The sequence below is a fragment of the Gallinula chloropus genome, assembly GCF_964237585.1.
Source record: "Gallinula chloropus genome assembly, chromosome: 3".
NCBI lineage: Eukaryota > Metazoa > Chordata > Aves > Gruiformes > Rallidae > Gallinula > Gallinula chloropus.
In genome coordinates this window covers 78910040-78931181 of record NC_140087.1, presented here as the reverse complement: position 1 = coordinate 78931181, position 21142 = coordinate 78910040, and the positions used below count along the sequence as shown (strand labels likewise).

The following is a 21142-nucleotide window of genomic DNA, read 5'->3' as shown; positions in this document are numbered from 1 at the left end:
CTAATATGTGGGTACTGAATCATGGCAGTGGTGAATTTATTTTCTTGTAGCTACTCTTGTATTCTCTCCTTTAGTACCCAGTACACTGCAAAAAATGCTGGAAGGCAAAAGTTGTGCTGAAACACTTCTCTGCTACTCGAAGCTTTTGTTATATTGTGCATTCAGGAGAAAATATCCATAGCTGCTTGTTTCCTTTGATGTATTTGCTGTAAATAAGACATGTAGAATAGCAAACTAGAACCTTGGATTGCTGAGAGGCTTCTACGTTTCAGCTGATCAAGACAATTAAAAGAAACATGTAATTAGTGTGACTTACTGCTTCTGTCTCAAATATTATTTCCATTAAATGCTGACCCCGCTCTGAAGGCATCAGTAGTGTGTAAGGACTGTCTTTTTGAGCTGAAATACTGAAAAATTAGAATGTAAGATGTCTTGCTGATGAGAATATCTGCTTCATGTACCGGGGCATACAGAGGACAAGTGCTGCAACCAACATGAGGTACTGGAGAGAGCAAATGAAGCCCCAGGTGTGATGGAATTGGTGATGACTTGACAGTGCTACACCCAAGTTGTGATATTTTCTTCAAGTGAAAGGTTGCTACTTGCGGTGACAAACTAAGTTCTGAAGGGTTGGGGGCAGGAGGAGCCCTCTGCGCGCTGACAAGTCAAAACAGCAACTGATGGGGCATGTGGAAAAAGTTCTTTACCATTTACTTCTGACACCGTATACAGTGGGGGAAAAAATGACAGATGGATTAGTAAACTGTGGAGTGGCTGCTCAGGAAGAGTGATGAGGAGAAATCAAGGAAGGAGCCAAGAACAAATAAGTGAAGCAGGTGTGATCAGTCAGCCACTGGAGTAAGAAGCTGTAGGGAAGGGGGAGAGCATCTGGGCTGGCAATGGTTCCTGTAGATACTCATCTGGAGATTACAGGGTTTGGTACTGCACAGGGGTTTTTTTTTTTTGTACTGACTCATAGGAAAAAATGCATGCACAATATGAAGGCTTTATGGTACCCACTTTTTAATGGAAATGACTTGCTGGAGGGTGTCAGATTCCAGTTAGGCACACCTTTTTTTAAGATGGAAGTTTGATAGATGGAGAAGTCTGTGTGCGGAAGTCCTGGAACTGAAATGACCCCAAAGCTTCACGTTGTGTAAGAACCAACCTGACCACCATAATATCTCTGCGTGCTCTTTATTGTTAAGTCTGGAGAACATACTTTAGTTTGTGGGGCAACGTGTTTCTTCACCGCCACTCCTCCTCCCCCCTTTTGTGCAAAGCTGTGTTCAGAACTAAATGCCAAAGAAAACAGTTAAAGCTTGGAATAAGTTGATCTTAAGGTAAATTTTGGAAAGGCTGGAAGTCTTTATAACAGAAGGATGTGTAAAAACACAAAGGCTTCTGAGGACTGAAGTTAGATTCTGAATGACAGCTGACAAGGGCTTTGTCTGTCTTACAACAGTGAACATGTTTAAAAACATACACAGCTTCTTTCAGCTTTTAAAGTTTTACTCTTTTGTGACTAAACCAAAACCCTATAGTTCTTAGAGGTCTCCTTGTATGGGCATGACCAGCCATGAGAAATTAAGTTGGTGTGTATTTTGGTATGGAATTTGGGCAACGTTTCTGATACTTCTGGATTTGGGGGTAGGGAGGAAGTGTGGTGCAATGTGGACTGCAGGGACTGTGCCCAGTGCTCTGAACTGAGGGGAAGTGAGCTGATGCAGGTACATGAATTCCTGGGATTGCATTGCTAATATCCCTGGGTTTTGGCTTCTGACTTTACCAGGCTGCAAGTGGACCTCAGATGAAGTATTGTAATACTGTCCCTGTTCCTTTCACTGCTGTTATTGACAGGTGGCCCTGTAATATCAGAGGGGACAGTAGGAAGGGGAAAAAAATACCTGTTCTCCAAGTGGATCTATAAATGCAAGCTTTCTTTGTTTTAACCAGATTTATTAAGGAATTGAAGAGTTGTCCACTTAGGAAACGAAGAATGAGCCTGTCATACAGGCCTGGATAGTACATACATACTGTAATCCATCATTCCTCCCACTTCTTATCCTTCAGATACACCGAAGGCAGACGCATCTCATCTGTTATGCACTTTGAAGTGGAGTTCCTTCCTGACAACATGCAAATAATGGACTTGTTTTCTGAAGCTCTGGAATTTGTATACCTCTTTTCAATGTTATTTATTGCACACCACTTCATGCTAGGCACTCATCCTGTACAGCAGTGGTAACTTATGTTTTCTGATGCTTGGTGAATAAATTGCCAAGAGTGTTTGTGTTTTAAGTTAAGTATGTATATTGGCTTTTTCTTAGGTACCCGGTTATTCCTGCAGATGTTTTTGCTCTTCGGTGGGGAATATGAGATATGACTTCAGAAAACTTTTGGTTTTCTACTGTGTGGAAAATCAGGGTTTCAGGAATCTTGCTGTCATTGAGTTTTGTGTGTCACTGCTGGAAGAATGTTTTGTTGCGTTAATGGGATAATTCAGAAAATGGAATAAAATATATATTTTACTTTAATGCATCTGGCAGTCCTGCTGACTTTCACAGCCTCTGGGTTTCATTGGTATAGTGGTGATGCCAAGAAAAGATTGAGTTGAGGTGATGGTTTAAAGATCTTTGCTAATATTAAGAACTGCTTTTGATGCATGAAGCTAAAATGGAAGGATGCAGGAACTATGTTTTTAATTTTTGTTAAGGATTAAGTGACACAAAGGGTTTGCAGCATTATTTTTTTTTAAAGCAATCTTTGAAGTATGTTTAGATGTTTTGGCAGCCTCTGGATTTTTTTAATCTGCTATATTTTTAGAAAATTATATGGTTCCAAACTGTACTGAAATTAATCTACTTTAACACTGAAGGGTTTAGGTATAATAGTAAGGTTGGATTTGATAAAAGCATCTTTGTACTATGAATCTCTGGCTTTCTAATAGTCACAGTGACTTGACACAAGATTACAGGGACAAAGCATCTAGATGAACCACGCCGAAAGCTTCATGCTGAAAAGAAGATGAGTGGTAATACCGAGCTCTGTTGACCAGCACTTCTCCTGGTGGTTAACTAACCACAGGTAATACTGGGCTCTTCAGAGCATCTCTGTCCAGCTCTGTTTGATGTGAGTACCTGTCCTGTGGGAACTAGGAATCAAGATGATGATCATAAGCCTTTGAGAAGTAATGTCGCTACTAAGCTGCTGTGAAATTCAGCCAGATGTCTACAAATGAGGAGCAGCACTTCTCTAAACCACTCACTGTTTTCAGGGAGTTATACAGAAAAGGAAATTATGTTCTACTAGAACTTCAGGGTTGTCAAAAGTTACAAGACAATAAGTGAGATCTGTGTGTAGTAGCTATGTGAGTGAAATCAATCAGCTTCGATACCATCCCCCCACCAAGAAAACAAGTCCATCAGCTAGTGTTATCTTCTTTGCTACAGTGACTTTAACAACTGTGTTTAGAACAGATTTCTAGCTGAGTGACAAGGATGAAAGTAAATCGAGACGTCTTAGCCCAGCGTGATGCTTGCTGTCTGTCAGTCAAAGAAAACGGTGCATTTTGCTACCCCAACTCTTCTGTTTGGTGAGGTTCACGGAACAGCAGTTTTTCTGCTGAGTTCACGTAGAAAACAGCAATAACTCATGGGCCACAGTTCAGGATCTGCTATTAGCCATGGCCTTGGCTATGAGTTCCAGCTTCACTTAAGCTTAGTGCTGTATTTAGTTTTGTCTTTCCTTTTCATGTACTGGTGTGCCACTCTGTTCCCCATGCTCAACATTGGATCACAAGGTCTCTTGAAGACAAGTGTGTTTAAGGTTAGAAAGCTGTGCTGTTGAGATGCATGTGGAGATCACAGCTTATTAATTGCTGTGTATATTAGCTGGGGGATCTCCACTACTCTAATACCCATGGCTTCTATGAATTGTATGAAGATAATGGTAATCAAGTATTATAAATACTTTAAAAATCTAATGCTTTTTGTGGAAATGGCTAGAAATCTGTTTCCTTGTTGCTGTTGACTGTCCGTGTTATGCATCTGTTAAGGAAGCAGTAAAGGAATTGGAGTGGCAGAACCAGCAAACTGTGTTTGTAGCTTCTTAGTCTGTTCTAAAGGTGTCCAGCATTCAGTGTGCCCACAGCATAGTGTGGAGTGGCTTTAAGGTTGAGGCTCCAAAAGCTGGCAGAGCCATAGGGAGTAACCAGAGCCCGGAGTGCTTTTTTCCAAGGCTCTCGGCTGCCCTTTGGGGAATCTGTCCTGAACAGATGCAGAGCTGCAGAGTGGTACAGATCTGACCCTGTGATCTACTGTGTCCACATACCTTTCTGCCCTTCTGAACATGTACCTCATCTATTCTCTTACAAAGGCTTGCACATTAGAGACATAAGAAAAACTCTTCAGGTGTAAGCTTGAGTGTAAACTGAGACCTAACCTGGGGGAGGATGGGGTGGGGTGAGGATGTTGGCTCGTTTTCTGAGGCAAGTATTCCTATCCAGTTAGTGACATCCCTGGTAAAAGTGGATAAAGCAATGTGTTTAGTACTCTGTGTGTGTGGGGAACTTGCAGTAAACGAAAAGGACCATTGTGTGTTCAGTTGACCTTGCAATTCCCTGGTGAGCTGTGCACGTGTAGCCCTTATAGGATAGATTAGCTGTCAAAGAAATTACCCTTTCATGAAAGTTTTCTTTAGAGTGTTTTGGGGAAAAACCCAAAGAGCTTGCTTTCAGCAAGTGTGAGATGATTATTAAAAAGCAAAAAATCATCTCTGTTTACACAGATTAAGTACACGTAATCTGGCGTGGCTAATCATCTCTCAAAGTAAGTAAATCATGGATCTTTGATGTAATGAAGATGATGACTTCTTTTTAAGCTGCTGATCCATGGCTTTTTTTATCAAGGTAACTTCTACACAGCATTAAGCTTACATGGGTCCCTGGTATTTTTACTCTTGTGGCTCTTTTGTGTGCAGCTGAGAACCCTCTTATCTCCAGTGGCAGCCAGTTCCTTGAGGGGCAAGAGTTAAATATAGGGAGGGGTGCTGCTCTTGACAATAAGCTAGTATCCGAATTGAAGCTCTGCAAGCTCTGAACATGTTTTACAGAGTAACAGTAGGGGGATGTGCAAAGAGAAGTTAAGCATGTCTTTGCCAGAAAGAGTATTTCTAATGCTTAAGTGCTGGTGAAATGAGTGTTGACCAGATTGATAACTCCCAAGCTTCTGTCCCATGCAACTTGAGAAACAATCCCTTTTTTTTTTTTTTTTTGTTGCAGCTACTGAACTTCATTGTGTGCTGAAGTTTTGTGCAGATGTCCCTGAGGAAGTCCTAACCAGAGTTAGGAAGTCCAGATGATGCACTGTGCTGTCAACTGGTTGGCTTGTTCAGAGCCTGAAGTAGGATGGCTGTAGCAGCAGTGGTGCTGTGTGTAAATCACAACGTGCTCTTCTTTGGAAATTGCAGAGAAAATCAAGGATTTGTCAAGTTCCAGCCTGGGGTTTTCCAGTGCCTGACTTGTCATGTATCCAAACTACTAAGGCAAAGAAGAACAGTAACTTTTTGAGTGAGATGCTTTTCACACGCATATTAAACTAATAGGTTATATCTTGGATTCCAGTATTTTGTGCTTATGTACACGTCTGTCTCTTCCTCTTTAATTCTGGTGGTGTTTTTTTTTTCCCTCCCCCTTTTCTGTCTATAAAGGAAGAGCTCCTTTTGAGCATGGGGAGCTCTTTTTAAGTGTGGTTGGTTGCAAATCAAATCTCCAAATTAACTTCTTGCTCTACAAAGGCAGTTTCAGTAAGTCATCTAGTTTTGCTCGGTATGGTAGCTTGGCTGAAGCCATAATCTATAATTTATGATGGATTGTGGCATATGTCCTCACAGTCTTTTGCAGACAGATGTGAGCCAATTTGTCAGCCTGACATGTCTGTGATTTGGTTGTGGCCAAGATCAAGCTGTTAAACTGTTCCGTTGTCATGGCTTACTAGAGTAGACCTATGGCCCTGTCAACTGGTTACGTGACTTCTGGATATCTTCAAACGTAGGTGGGAAAAGCTGATTCCTTCCTGCAGAAGACTGGGAGCCTCTTTTGCTAAGACAGTAAGAGAATGGGTATGGTGTCTCTTAATTCGCTCTAGCTTAGGTGTGACAGACATTTATGAAGATGCTGAACTATTGCTTCAACCAGTACTTCCTGCCTGGGGCTAATAAAGCTGAGTGATAACATAGGGTAGGTCTGTCAGCTGCTGCTGTCTGGATGTGGGAGGCTTGCATTAAGTCTGGAAATTAACTGCTGCATAGGGATACTGGCTTAACTCCCTTGAAAAGGTAGAGGGGCATCACTGATGCAATCCAAGCTCTCTCTGAGCTCTCAGTTTGGATCATGTTAACCAACTTTCATGCCTAGCTGCATTTGCTTCACGCACAATTAAACACTTGATTACACATGTCTTAAAAACCCAATGATTGGAAACTAGGCTTCCCTTTTTCTGTTCACTAGAGCTGAACTGCTCACTGTGTAGAAATATCTCTTAAACTGACTGTCTGAGAAAGTTGTTAGCACTTCCTGTGTGAAGTGGTAGGTGCCTTTCTTTGGGAGGGCAACTGATTGACATGCTGTTGGGAAATCCAGTTGACTCAGAATCCCTCTGTCCTGTAGTAAGTGCTGTATGCAGATGGGTTTCTTACCATGCACAGTACATGCTCTTCTGTGCTGGAGTAAAGGCTCGACAGTCCAGTTTATATTTAAACTAATACTTTGCACAGCTTTAAAAACCCGTTGAAATGACTATTTTATGTGTGACTCCATTTCACTAAGAAATAGTTTTTATTTAAATACGTGTGTGGGAAGCATCATGTTTGTGTGCAGAAAAGGTACTGAGATTTGCAGCTGTTGGGTGCTGGCTTGGCATGTTTGCAGAAGTGTGTATCACAAGGGCCCTTACCAAAGCTTCCAGATGGTTCTTTTTTGTGGACAGGATGCTATAGAATGCACATCTTGCAAAAGTAAACTTTTCAACCTTGGGCTGAGATATCAATAAATTTATTTCTGAAAGTGAAATTTGTTCTCTACACGCACCTTTGCAATGTGATAGCATCTCTAGGAGTTAGAGAGTTAGAAAAGACCATTGTATAGTTTACTGAGAGGACCCTGTCTAAAAGTCTTGGTCCACCAGTGCTGTGGATGTGCTACCAGTTCTATGCTTTCTTATCTGTCTTGCTTTAAAACATTTACCTGCCTTATCTTGCCCTTTGCTCCTTCAAACAGGCTTGTTTCTGCATATGTGGACCTTTTTGGCTGTCCCTGTACTGATGGTTAGCCTGTAAATGTGGTGTGACTTGTTTTTCATTTGCTGCACTAATAGGACTTGTAGTCAAAGCTGAGCCTGCACTGGATTTATTCCTGTATACTTAATGTTGTCTTTGGTGTGTGACTAGGGTACTCTTTCAAACAAAGAAAGACGGGGGGGTCATAAAACATGTTGGCTGTTGCAGTGCTGTCCTTTTGTGGGGATACTTAATGAATCTACATCAATTGAAAGCAAATCCCAGACATAATGTAACAGTCACTGAGGATATGGAACAGTTGTTTAAAGTTCCTTTTTTTTAATCCCTTTTCTGCATTGCTACCAGAGTTCTCATGGAGAAGGTTTGTAAGAGTATCACAACTAAATCCAGACAGAACTGCTGGTGTGCGGAATCATCTACCTACATTGACTTGAGGTTTGGCGCATCTTTTATTTCCAGGTAGACATGCAGAAGAATATCGAGCTAGAAGTTTCTGATAATTGTTAGTGGGCTTGTAACTGCTTGTCAGTTTGTATTGCTCCCTATTTTTTTAACTCCTTAAAGCAAGCATATATGGCTTGTGAACACTGATGGGTCGTGGTGGAGTCTCTTGAACTGTTGAAGACTTTTCTTCTGTGTCTTGTTTGTTTGGGTTGAAGCCCTACTGTTTCTTATGGTAGCAAATTCTCTGTGGTACCTTGGGGAGTTGGGACAGGGAAATGCCCCAAAGTAAGCTCTACCCATACCCACCACAACTAATGTCTTCATGCAGAAAACATTCTCTTGTGCTTGCATCAAAGCTTACCTACATGTTCCCTGGTACTAGAAGACTGAAGTTCCTACTCCCATCTAGTAAGCACTTGTCACTGTATCTCATGCAGAGATGTTCTTGAATGACAGTGCCATGAGATATTTGTTGATGCTTTTGCAGAAGTTTCATAGTTTGCTGTCAGTAACTTTGTATTTCCAAGCTTCACAGTAAGTACTACAAAAGTCTGTAATGCTCAACTAGAGAAGCTGTTGCTTAGCAATGGTGTAGAGAATTCAAAAAGCAGAGTGTAGAGTAAAAATTGTATGACTGCTTCCTAAGGTAATGAATGAAAGCTAATGAATTTGTGATTTCCCACTCCAAAAGGCAATTTTTTTTTCTAGCAATCTTCTGAAGATGAGTGAAGGAATACTGTGCTGCTGGTAGTGTAAGGTTTGGATGAAGGCTCCTACTTAGCTGCAGAGGTATTGGATTGATTTGAACATAGCAGGAATAGTTGTATGAATACTGTGATATTACCAAGACACAAGCTTTGCAGTGAAGGTAATCTGCTTTGTCTTGAAGGAATCTAGTGAAGTAGCATCACCTGTGGTCTTCTAGATTTATAGGAATGTATCAACATATTTCTGTGAGGCAATAAAGAGCAGTTTAAAGGAGAGTAATACATTTTTCTGTCTGGTTTTGAACCTCATTTTTTAATTGCAAGCTGTCTGGAATACAGGGAGATCCAAAAGTAGGAACTGAGTTGAAGATGATGCAGTGTAGTTCTGGCCTCCATGTGACCTTGGCTGACTGTTTAACGTACTTCAGTACAACTTGCACTTCAGTACAACTTGCACTTCTAATCTGGAAGGTGGACGTGTGTATTAAAATTCTTGATAGCCCTCAGATTGAGGTACTGGTAATCAGGCTTGGCCAAGAACTTAGCAAATATGCTGTCCAACAGTATTTTTATTGCAATATATTGTCACAAAGCCTTGAATCCCTCTGAAGGCTCATGTTAAAATAACCCCAACTGAACAAACAAGACAGTGATTGAATAAATTCCTTCAGATATCCAAAGCACAGCTCCTTCTGGGTCACAGCTAAACCAGCAGCCACTCCTATGGACCCTAAGTCGTGAAATCTCAAGTTGGCAGAAGCAAGCTTAGCAATCATAACAGCTGGATGCTGACTCTCTGAGTAAACACACAAATACCCTAGGGCTGCAGCCTACTTGCATTGTGTCTTTGCTGTCACTGTGCATGCCACTGAAGTGAGGAGACTTTGATTTATGAATTGACAGTTGTATGTCCCTGCAGATCAGGTTGCATCACAAACATATTTCTCTTCTCGTTCTTCTTGTTTGTTGTTGCTGCTTTCTCAAACTTTGGTCTTTGGTACTCCATACCAAATCTCCCCTTGTTTACAAAAACTTAAGAAAGAGGGCAAGCTTCTCCATTCTCTGTCCTTCTCCCAGACATAAAGTGTTTTGCTTTTGAGGAACATACAGAGCTGTGTGGGATAGACTGAGGAAAAGGTAGGAACATAATGCTCTAAGGACTGGGCAAGACCTTTGTAACACACAAATAACTGCATTTTGCATGAGGGTTGTGTGTGTTATGACTGGCTGGCTATTTCTTAACCAAATGTCATTGTACACCGCTCTTTCTCTTTAATGTGTAACAGTCTTCAATAGCTCCACTCATGTGGCTGAAAAGCAGAGGCTGATATTTACAGCCCTGTTCTTAGACTGCTGCTAACTGTATCGCTACATGTAATTTGGACAGTGAGTTCTGGGCTTTTTGCAGTAGCTTTAGAGGGGTGTGTTATAGCTCTGTTGCATTCAGTTCTTGTGTGGATGTGTTCTCCTTAGTTAACCAGTGTGTGTCAAATGATGCTCATGTCCTCAAGTGGGAGTATTTCCTACACCCTGAAAAACCTTGAATGGGAGACACTATGACCTCCTGACCTGGAAGATGGGGCAGAGTGCAACCTCAGCCAAGTTCTGAATGGCATGAAACTGCGAAGCATAGTTGATGCACCAGATGAGCCACAAAGATGATTAAGGGACTGGAAAGTTGAATTCTGCAAGGAGAGGCTGAGGACACTGGGGTTTAACCCAAAGAAAAGATGCCCCAGATAACACGTGATCAATATTTAGAAACACGTGATGGGAGGGTATAAACAAGATGGCTCCAGACTTCTCAGTGGTGCACAGTGATGGGACAAGGAGCAATGGGCACAAGTTGAGAGAGAAAGTTATTTCTGAGCATCAAAAACACATACTTGCTGTGACCATGGCTGAACACTGGAACAGTTGCTCAGAGATGTCGTGGAGTCTCTGTCTTTGGAAATACTCAAAATCCAGCTGGGGCAGGGTCCTGGGCAGCTTGCTCTGGGTGATGCTGCTGTGGTAAGGGGAGGCTGGACTTGATGATCTCTGGAAGTTCTACCCAACCTCATCCGTTCTGTGATACGTGGTGTCTGCATGCCTCATCAGCTTCATACTTGGCAACAGTCCTTGGCATAATCCAATTATGCCACTTTTGTAATTAGCTGAAACGGAGCATATTGGCAGAATGTGCAGCCAGGGAGAAGGTGTTGTTCATCAACACCATCAGTCAAGTGCCTTGGACTCGCGTGTTGCCCTGCGTTTTTGGCTAGGTAGGAAGCGGGTTGTCTGCAGCAGATGTTTCTTCCTTGTGCTCAGGTTCTGATCTCGTTGAAGCCCAAGAAGTGATAGAGCAAATCTGTGCTACAAATCTGAAGTACTAGCGTGCATCTGTGAATGCTTTTCCCCCTGGTGATGGAACATATGGAAATAATGCTTATCTTGATTTAGATAAGCAATTGCCTTTCCTGTACAATCATCCATGGCTGGTAGGAGTGGAAGCAGTCACGTCATGTAACAGATCTTACAATCTGTCTTTTCTAATGCTCCGTAAGCTTATGCAGAAGCAAATGGCATGGAAAGCTGTGTTAAATGTGAGGTTAGTAATTGCTAATAGTTTGTCACTTTCATCTGTACAAGACACTTGGAAAAACAAAATGTGTAAGAAAAGCACTGAAGGGAAGAGCGCGCAGAGTATGTAGCAGAGTAGCTGTGGTACCTTTGCCTGTGCTCAAATGCAGTCCTAAAGCTTGTTCAACTCATTTTGCTTTTTTCAGCAGCCTAAGAGAAGTGGAGCTGTATCCCAATCCCACCTTTTGCTGAGGATTCTCCAGGGAGTGGAAGAGGGGGTGGCTTTTGTCTGGGGTCGATGTTGAGACTTGTGACCCTTGCTCTGTCTCTTTTTCCCAGTCCCTTTTCTAGGTGATACTACAGGCTGCTGTCAGAGAAGCCTTCCTTGTGCAGACATGTGTTTCTGCTAGTAGCTCTTGTAGCAGGAATGAGATAGTGGATAGATTTACTGTTTATTTTTAACTTGAAATTAATTTCCTTCAGCTGTGATTTCTAAAGCTGACTATAAATGACTCTCAAACTCTGCCATTTTCAGATTTTTCTTGCAATTCAGACTGTTGCTTTTGTTCTTGTGAACTAGAGAATAAAACATTAAGTTGTCTGACTTGTTAGACAAGGTTTCATTTTAATAGTGCACGCCTGTGAGCCTTGGTAAGTCCTTTTCACTCCTCCTTTCTTTGATTTCTTCTCTTATCCACTATTCTTCATAGAGTGCCAAGAGCCTTGTTCTTTGCCATGGGTAACGCTTTATAGTAGGGAGTTTTAGTAACTACATTTACTACTTTGTGTGTGCTCTACCCTTTCATTATCAAATAACTTTAGGCTGAAAATGTGTTTTTTGTAGAAGTTTTTCCAGCTGTAGATTTTTCTCCTATGGTTGGAGGCTCATTGGTAGGGATTTCTGTCATTGGATTCCTGAGACCCGTTTCAAAAATTAAGATACTAGACTTTAAAATTCTAGATGTTTTAGCTGCGACTGAGTTTCAGAGTTGATTTTACAATCTTAGGTTTGTGCCGTCCTTTCCGTTGCACCAAGCAGAGTGTATCCATGCCCTTTATGGGGGCTCCCTCTAGCGAACTATTCTGGAAGTCCGTGTTCCTCTTAGTTCTGAAGAACTTCGAGTTTTCTTTCCAAGCAGAGTTTTTGTTTGCTAAATCTCATGTGTCTTTCTGGGTATGTGTGAGATCACGGAATCACTAGGTTGGAAGAGACCTTTGACATCACTGAGTCCAACCATACCTGTCCTCTACTTAACCATATCCCTAAGCGAAGAGGTAAGAATCCTTTTTCTTTCATGTGAACTAGAAGGTATTTCAAGTAAAACTGAGGGATAGGACCACCTATTCGCTGTGCTTGGTGTTGAAGACCTCGGCTGATGACCTTGATTTAGGAAAGATGTGGGGAGAAGGAGCTCAGAGGTGTTGGGAGTGTGGTTAAAGGCCTAGGAGAGGAAAATAAAAGGAAAAGGGTTGTGTAGGAGGGGTGGAAGATGATGGGGTGGATCTGGAGGGAAAAGTGGTGGTGGGACAAACATTTTCAACGGTTCAGAGTGAAGATTTTTCAACTCTGAGGGGCGGGGTTGGGGTCAGGAGGATCTAGAGTGTTTGTGGTGTCTCCATTGTTACATACCTGTAAAACCAGCCTAAACAAAGCAGATTTCGGTAAAGATGTGACAGGACCAACTCTATCCTTTGTGCCTGATAATTTAATGACCATTGACTTTGCCTTCTGATAGGAACTTGTTTGCAGTAGTCAAGTTTTAAAAAAATCCCCATCACTATTTTTGCTTTATTTGTGTATTAGATATTTTTCAGTATATATTGCTACAATCCCTTAGCAGAAGCTGCTGCTTGATATTTTTTTATTATTTTTTTTTCTTGTCAAAATTGCCCTAGGGGAAGGGATGGATAAGATGTGAATTAAGGCAAGTTAGGCAGAGGAGGAAAGTTTCAAATTATTTAGGTCAGAAAACTGGTGGAGAAGCTGAATAGGAACTTGGGGGAAAAATTCAAAACTTTACCTTGTGAACTACTTTTGTGCTGGGTGTTTCCTTAGGGTTCTGTTAGGTCCTCATCTGCTTGTGTATATGCAGATTTTTGGCAAGTCTGGTGGGGTTGATTTATACCTCAGTGCCTCACTTGGCAAACCTGATTTAATTTGTTTCAAAGAAATAGACTTGAACAGACTACAGTGCCTCTATGCCTACAGTGACTTAACAATAGTTCTGTGCTGTTAGTGGAGTTCAGAAATACCTTTCAAAAGTTTGTGAATATGGCATTTACCATTCTCCTTCAGTGTTTGTTTGATTAATTTTTCTTGGTGCTAATTCCTTGAATTAATCTGAACCTGGAAGTTCTAAATGGATGTAAAATCTACCTGTAGGGGTGATCATGGTTTGCTGATGCTTTTAGCATTTACTCTACTCTGGTCAGGCCCCACTGGGAGTATTGTGTCCAGTTCTGGACTCCCTAGTACAAAAAAGACAGGGATCTCCTGGAGAGAGTCCAGAGAAGGCTATGAAGATGATTAAGGACCTGGAGCATCTCCCCTATGAGGAAAGGCTGAGTGAGCTGGGACTGTTCAGCCTTAAAAAAAGAAGCCTGAGAAGAGGATCGATGCGGGGAAATGGCCAGCCTCTTCTCAGTGGTCTGTGGGGACAGGACAAGGGGCAATGGCCCCAAGTTGGAGCATGGGAAGTTCCACACCAATATGCAGAAAAACTTTTTCACAGTGAGTGTGACAGAGCCCTGGGACAGGCTGCCCAGGGGGGTGTGGAGTCTCCTTCTCTGATTCAAGACCTGTCTGCACGCCGACCTGTCCTAGGGAACCTGCTTTGGCAGGGGATTTGGACCTGATGATCTCTGGACGTCCCTTCCAACCCCTATGATTCTGTGACTCTGTGGTTAGCAAGGGTTCTTTTATTCCAGAGGCATTCTGGAGGCAGAGGTGCATTAACTTGTCCTGGGATGAAGACTGTGGGATTGTGCTGGCTCAGAAATCAGATAGACTTCATGTGAATATACCTTGTAAAAGTCGCGTTAACCAAAACACAAGCAGAATTTATTTGCTTTTGATGTGCACACATGGTTGTAATGAAACATGTGAGATGTTAATGTGCTTAGACTGTGGTTTTAGTCCACTCATAATCCTTATTGTTGACACAATGTTCATAACTGTTTGCACAATTACTGAGATTAAGAAAGAAAAATGAGTAATAAAATTCAGTGTGAGAGTTGGGAGGGAATCAAGATGGTCAAACTGAAGTTGATTTATCGCTGCTATGTAATAACCAACCTACCTCTAGCGAGCTTTTTTGTGTGCTGGGTTTTTTTGTTTGTTTGAGCATCTCCAAGTAAAAGCCTCTATTTTTATTATTTTCAATGGAGATGGTCATGGGGTAGAAGATTGGGGCAGAGTTTTATCCTGGAGAGAAGGGAAGCCTCAAAGTATCCCAATAAAGCAGAAGCTATTATTGGACTGCCCCAATCCTATTTCAGCAGCTATATTAGCATTTTAATAGCCATGGCTTGATTATAACTGGTGATTTGAAGGCATCCAGGCTTTTTGTGCAGGTGCTTACTACGTAGAATCACAGAACGGTTTGGGTTGGACAGGACCTCTAAGTCCATATATTTCCAAAACCCCCTGCCATGTGCAGGGACACCCTCCACTAGTCCAGGTTGCCCGAAGGCCCATTCGACCTGGGCTTAAATGCTGCCAGGGAGGGGGCAGCCACAGCTTCTCTGGGCAACCTGTGCCAGGGCCTCACCATCCTCACAGGCAAGAATTTCTTCCTAACACCTAATTGTAGTACTGAAAAGCTGCAGTAAGGTCTCTTTGGAGAAACTCTCTTTGGAGAGGTGCTGCAGTCCTCTGATCATCTTTGTGGCCCTCCTCTGGGCTTGCTCTAGCTGGTCTGTGTCTGTCTTGTACTGAGGACCCCAGAGCTGGATGCAGCTGGAATCTGACCTGAGTGGAGTGGAAGGGCAGAATCACCTCCCTTGATGTGCTGCTCGCGTTGTTTTTGATGCAGCCCAGGATATGGTTGCCTTTCTGGGTTGCAAGTGCACATTGATGCATATAGAGTTTTACATCAATCAACACTCGCAGGTCTTTCTCAGTGGGGCACTTCTCAATCTATGCTATACCCAGCACCAGTTGTACCTGGGACATGTGCTTATACATGTTTGGTTTTGTTTGTGAGCCAGGAGAGCTGTGGTGATGAAGATGAGAACGGTTCTTCCAACAGGGAGGGAGCCTTCTGTCTCATGGGTTCTTCATTTCCCAGTTGGATGATCTTAAAAGTCTTCTAGTGCCTCTCAAATTTTGTTATAGCTGTGCTGGAATTCCAGTGGAGGTACTTCAGAAAATGCACTCTATTCTGCCTGCCTCTTTGTCATGAAAGCTATTGTATTCAAAGCCAGTTTCTTGTCTTGGGTGTCTGTGATGCCTCCATCTAAAACTGAGATGGACTTTGTCGTAGCCTTGATGTAGTGTGGGTTTAGCTGCTGGGTTGTGGTTTGTTTTTATTGTTTATTTGGTGCTTGGTTTGGGTTTTTTTTGGACTGGATTTTTTTCCTAGCTTTTCAACTGTTCTGCTTTCAAAAGGCATTCTGGACAACCAATGTGGAGACGGACTTGAAAGTCATTTTGCTTGGCAAGCAGGCTTTCTTACTCTTAAAAATCTCAGGCCTTTGAATCCAGCAACTCAACTCCTGGTTTATATCTTGTATTGAAGACTAGGTTATGTAGCGACGTCTTCAGATGACTTGAGGCTGTATGTGAAGCTATTCCATTAATGAGAGCAAGAAATACTCCCATTGCTTTGCAAGTTCAAGGTAAATCTGTCACTGGTAGGATTTTTATTAATGCTCCAGGATGTTCATGGTGTGTCCTTTGCAAAATACGGGATGATCTGGAACTGCTTGTTTGTCCTTGCTCTGTTAGGGTTCCATTACGTATTTTATACATACATATATACGCTACAGGATAATACCTGCAGCACTTGAGTTTCTTGGGTGTGTTTGCAGACTTGGTGTACTTATTGAATGATGTGAGATTTATCATTATCTCGGGAAGAGGCTTTGAAGTGAGTGAGTGCAGGGGTGGTTTTCATCTGAGAAGCAGGCAAAAATGTGTGTGGTGAAGGAAGAGATAGGAGACGAAGGTGGGAATCGAGTCACTTAAAATGGCCAGGAATGACTTCACTGTCCCTGCCAAGATGACTAAGTTGACTAGAGGACAAGAAAGTATCCCAAATCAGATATCAGTTTTGACTTGGTTAGGAAATGTTGTCTGCCAGCCCTGGAGATCTAACAGATGGCAAAAGAAAAACAGTCTTCTCTCCTACAACTGCATGCATGGTATTGGGATTACTTTTGTAATCGGCAGCATATTAGTAACTTGTTGAATGTTTTTGTGAACAAGACTTGGCTTGGTGTTGAGCATCCTTCTGTAACAACCAGAATGAAATGAAGTGAGGGATTCAAATCTTCTGTTAAATCAGACTTTTATTGAAAGACATGAGGGTAATCTGTCAAAGCTGTACAAAGCAACATATGCTTTTACTGCTGAACCATGTTAAGGACAGTGGACATAAAAGCTTTTCCAAGAACTGTGGGGCAGGTAAGTGATTTGCTGGAGAGGACGTGGTAGATCATATAGGGGTGTTTGGTGGTTTTGTTTTTCTCAGAAGGCAGTGAATTTACTGATGCTTTTCCATGGGGAGGGAGTCTCAGGAGACCCACTCACAAATACATTCAGTACGTGCAAAGAGTGAGAACAGGAGACAAACTTGTAGTGGCTGTGGAGGATCGAAAAATGGGAGGCAGCTCTGGCGTGTGCAAGCGTTGCGTGCCATCCTACAGAAGGAGTTGGATTACCTTGCTGGTGAGGCAGCTAAGGGACTCCTGCTTTTCATCTGACTCAGAAATAAGTGATAATGAAAATTAGCTTTTTTATATTGTGTGGTATTTGTTTTTCTTTTCATGGTGGATTTTTTTTATTTGGTTTTTTTTTTTTGTTGTATTGGCGCAAGTGCTGTAGTATCCAAACTGTACTCCTTATTTCAATTTGAGTGGTTTTAGTTCAGAGAATTTGACCTGTTTGACTTGAACCCGGTGTTGCAGGAACTCGTGTGGAAGGTGAAGGGGAAGGATGGCGATGTGCATTTTAATTGTGGCTGAGCTCCAGTAGGATGCTTACTGGGGAATGACAGGGAAAGCAGCTGTCCGACTTGCAGGCAAAATGCAGTTACCATGAAAGCAGATAATAAATCAGGCTCTGTAAATCGGTCACAGAGGCTGATTTTTATTTTAATATAACTCCAATGGCTAACTGTGATTGTTACCTTCTGTGGAAAAATGGGTGAACAGTATAACTCTTGGTGGTTAGTGATATAAGGTTCTTAATATGATAGTAAAAACTCGATACCTTTCCACAGAAACACTCTCTTAGCTTTGTCCAAGACGCTGAGGGTGATGTGGTGGTGCTGGAATAGTTGCTTTAGGAGTTAAATACAGAAATGAAACTACTGAATAAACACTTTAAGACAAGGCTTCCTTTATGCTAGTGTAAGTCACAGCAGCAATTTATCTTTCCCTGGAGGTGGCATTGATTTTTTTGCTAGACTTGCGATAGCCAATCTAAAGTAGAATTGAGACTGGTTATTTTGAGGCTGTAGAAATAAATGGTTATTTCTGATACTGGTCCTTTGTGCTGATGTTAGAACACCACCACCTAAAATAAATGCAACTTTCCTATTTCTGTTTACAGTTGATTTTGATGCTGACCAGTTGGAGCAGGTGCGCTCAGATTTGTAGAACTCAGTCAAAGGCTGATGTGAAAACTGGAGAGTCAGATTTTATTTTTTTTTTGAGACTTCTACTATCCCACTAAATCTTCTCTTGCATCTTGTTATTAGAAAAACTTGTTTTGAAGATAGAGGGTTTTCCTCTGCTTCAATTATTGCTTTAGCAATTGAGGTCTATTCCTGTCCAGTACAGGAACCCAAGTCTCTTTGGGTTTCGCTTGTGTTGCAAAAAATTAATTAATTTAATTAAAGAATATGGAGATTTTAATTGAAAAATCCTTCTCTTGTTATTCCTTTGGTAGTGATGTGGATGGCATCTTTGCTAATGATGTGGATGTGACCATGTTAAGCTCTTGACCAGTGTGTGTTCATAGAAGTGTTCAAGGTAACGGAACAGTAATGTAGATTAAGGATAAGGCAAATGAAGTGAATTGTTGATGCAAAACTAAGAGTATACTGGAATAAAGGAGCTATAATAAGGTTGTTTAGCAGTGAATATTTGAAAGGGAATGTCTGTCACTGCCATGGTTAGCTCTGAATTTGGAGGCTGTTGGCAAATGGAATGCTCATGTGGTGCTGTACACATTCTGAATAATACTGATTTGGATAAATTACTGCTACAGTGGGAGGATTATCTTAACTAATTTGTCATTTGTACCCTTGTGGTTACTAAAGAAAATTATTTAATGGTTCAGAGTCAAAAAAAATGCGTAGCATACACTTTTTTAGTCGAAGGGTAGGTGGGCAAGGAATCTGTGCTTCACAACAGCTTGTATTTGTAAGTAAGTGAAAAGCAAGCGATGCGATTATAGGGAATGCGGGTGTCTTTGTGGGTTACCGGTGCCCTCTCGAGGCGAAACAGAAAGATGCCACAGTCTGATAGCCGTAGTGTAACTGGTACTGCCGTGTCTCCTTGGACTGGTAAGTAGTGATCTCAGATCCACGTTGGTAATCTGTTTTTCCCGCGTTCTTGTTTTGTAGATGAAAACGCTAAAGAAGATCCCCAGGGGAAGAAAAGTCTCAGCGAGAAGGTTTCCCTCTATAGAGGTGACATTACGCTGCTTGAGGTTGATGCCATCGTCAATGCTGGTAGGTGGTTGAATGCTCTTATGTTGCTGTGTCTCTGCAGACTTCTATAGTGCCACGTTACAGGTTTGAACTTTGAAAAGCTGCACTGAATTGGCATGTTTTGGGGAAGTCTGTTGGGAACCATATAATTTTTTTTTTTTTCTAATTGCTTTGTGCTGTGCCTTTACTGTGAGAAGGAGTATTTGCAAAACTGGAATAGCTATTTGTAATAGCAAATAAATCTCACATCCATCTTTTGACTTGGCTTGAATAGCTGAGCCTTTACACTTGATATTGTAGAAGTCTGAACTTCGATACTAAACTACTGGAGTACACTCTGGTCTGGTTTTATAAGTGAAACCATTGAAGTAATGTGAAAACCTTACCAGTAAGGTGATGGGAAAATGAATTTGTTTCCTGTGGCTTGAATTTTTGCATTCTTGTAGGGAGACTGTCTGTCAAATTTTCAGTTGTCACCTACAGAGTGCTAAGCCGTTTAGTTTTAGCACTTCTTTTTTGATGCCCATGTCTCTATGTATGCAACTGAGGTGAAGAATGTCATGCAGCAACATCTTGTGACAAAAGAGGAGGGGGGAAATGCCTGTGCAAATAATTTCTTCATGATTTAGTTTATAATCTAATTTGGCTGGTTGGGAAGGATCAGTGGGAGGGTTTCCCTTTACACCCCTCCTGCCCTTCAGCCAAATCTTTCCAGCACTGCCCTCACCAAAAAGAATGTGGTTTGTGTGTTCTGAGGCGGGAAAATTTCCCCTCCCCCCCTAGTCATTGTCCTTAGCTGTAAGGAGTATTGATTCATTTTCAATAAGTAATTTTCAGTGGTATTCATTAACTGGGAGGAAACGCACTGCAGTGCTTTCTCTGTGATGGAATAAAACGTCTTGGATTCCCAAGGTTGTATTGGCCAAAATGGATGTGTTGGCTTACTGCACTAAAAAGCTGTGTGGAGATGCTGGCTTGCCTCTGTAAAGAGTACAGAAGTGTTTGCTCATGTGGTGTGGAAGTTAGTAAACAGAGACACTTTGGCTGTTTGATGTTGTTTCTTTCTACCTAGATCCCCACTTCACAGTGGAGATGTGCCACTGGGTTTTGTGGAGTATAGGTAGAATCCTTCGTTATCTCAAAATGTGTTTTTGCACTTCCAAAAACTTTTGAGGATGGTATTTTCATGCAGAAGTTTCTATTAGTCTTCTAGTTTGATGCACAAATGCCTTTCTACATTACAGACAGTACAATAGCATCCATGTAGTAAAACAGTCCCCTCCTTGCTGTGTTGGCCAGGCCTCTGAAGCTTTAACACTTTATTTTTTTCCCCCTGGTTGTTTTGAGATGACATTTCCAGGAGTGCTCTCCCTGACTTCCTTACTTTATTGCTATACAGAAAATCAGTATTAGCATGCTTCTCTTGATTTAGATTTGCTTTGTTCATAGGCCTCTCCTGAGTTACAGGCTGAAAGTAGCAGCAGTCCTAGGTCAGGACACTGGTACGAGTAGGTTTTTGAGACTCTTCTAGTCCTTTTCTGCTGTAATCTTTTACAGTCCTTAAAATGCATAATAGATTAAGTGTTTTGAATTGTTAATATGCCTGAATTAAAATGCTAACCTATAGTTACCTTGAAAAATCAAATATTCTCTATATGTCTATGTCATAATTATATTTCAAGTGTAAGCCCTTTGATTTGCTTGTGGTATCATTGTTACTTTATTCTTTTTCTTTTGAAGTTAAACCTTTTAAATTTATGTGGAGGTTAGCTGAAAAGCTAAATGAGGAGGAGGATGTTTTGGTTCAAGATCTGTGTTTATGTAAAGAATCCAGTTGTTCTTGGGAGAAGGTTTTTTTTTTTAAATAATCAAAAGTTTCTGTGAAACTGTAGTCTCTCTTGGATGGTTTCTACAAACACATTTCTGCACTCTGCTTTTCTACAGAAGTCTGTAGTTTTTTCCTTCTGCAATTCCGTTATCCCATCCTCAAAGAGCTGAAGCAAAAAGCATTGATGCCCTGTCTCTCCTTTGGAGAGCTCAGCCTGGCAGACTGACTGGTGGTGCAGCTGACACAGTCCCTGCAGCGCCAGCTCCTGTGTGCAAGCTGAACGAAGTGCAGCCCATGGAACAGGGAATGGGAGGCAGCCTTTTCAGTGATAACTTTGGCAAGTTCTTTTTCAAAGTGTATACATAGAGCTTTTGGCAACTCTGAATGTTAATGACTGACACTCCCTAACCCTGGGCTTGCAGGAG

General features: G+C 41.6%; 1 protein-coding gene across 1 annotated transcript in view; it reads left to right on the top strand.

Moving 5' to 3' along the window:
- The window catches only part of MACROD2 (mono-ADP ribosylhydrolase 2), an 888911-nt gene that overhangs the window by 6393 nt on the left and 861376 nt on the right, over positions 1–21142 (top strand). Inside the window, exon 3 of the mRNA XM_084260985.1 lies at positions 18803–18910. Within this exon, the coding sequence (XP_084117111.1) occupies positions 18803–18910 (108 nt within the window). The remainder of the gene's footprint in view (positions 1–18802; positions 18911–21142) is intronic.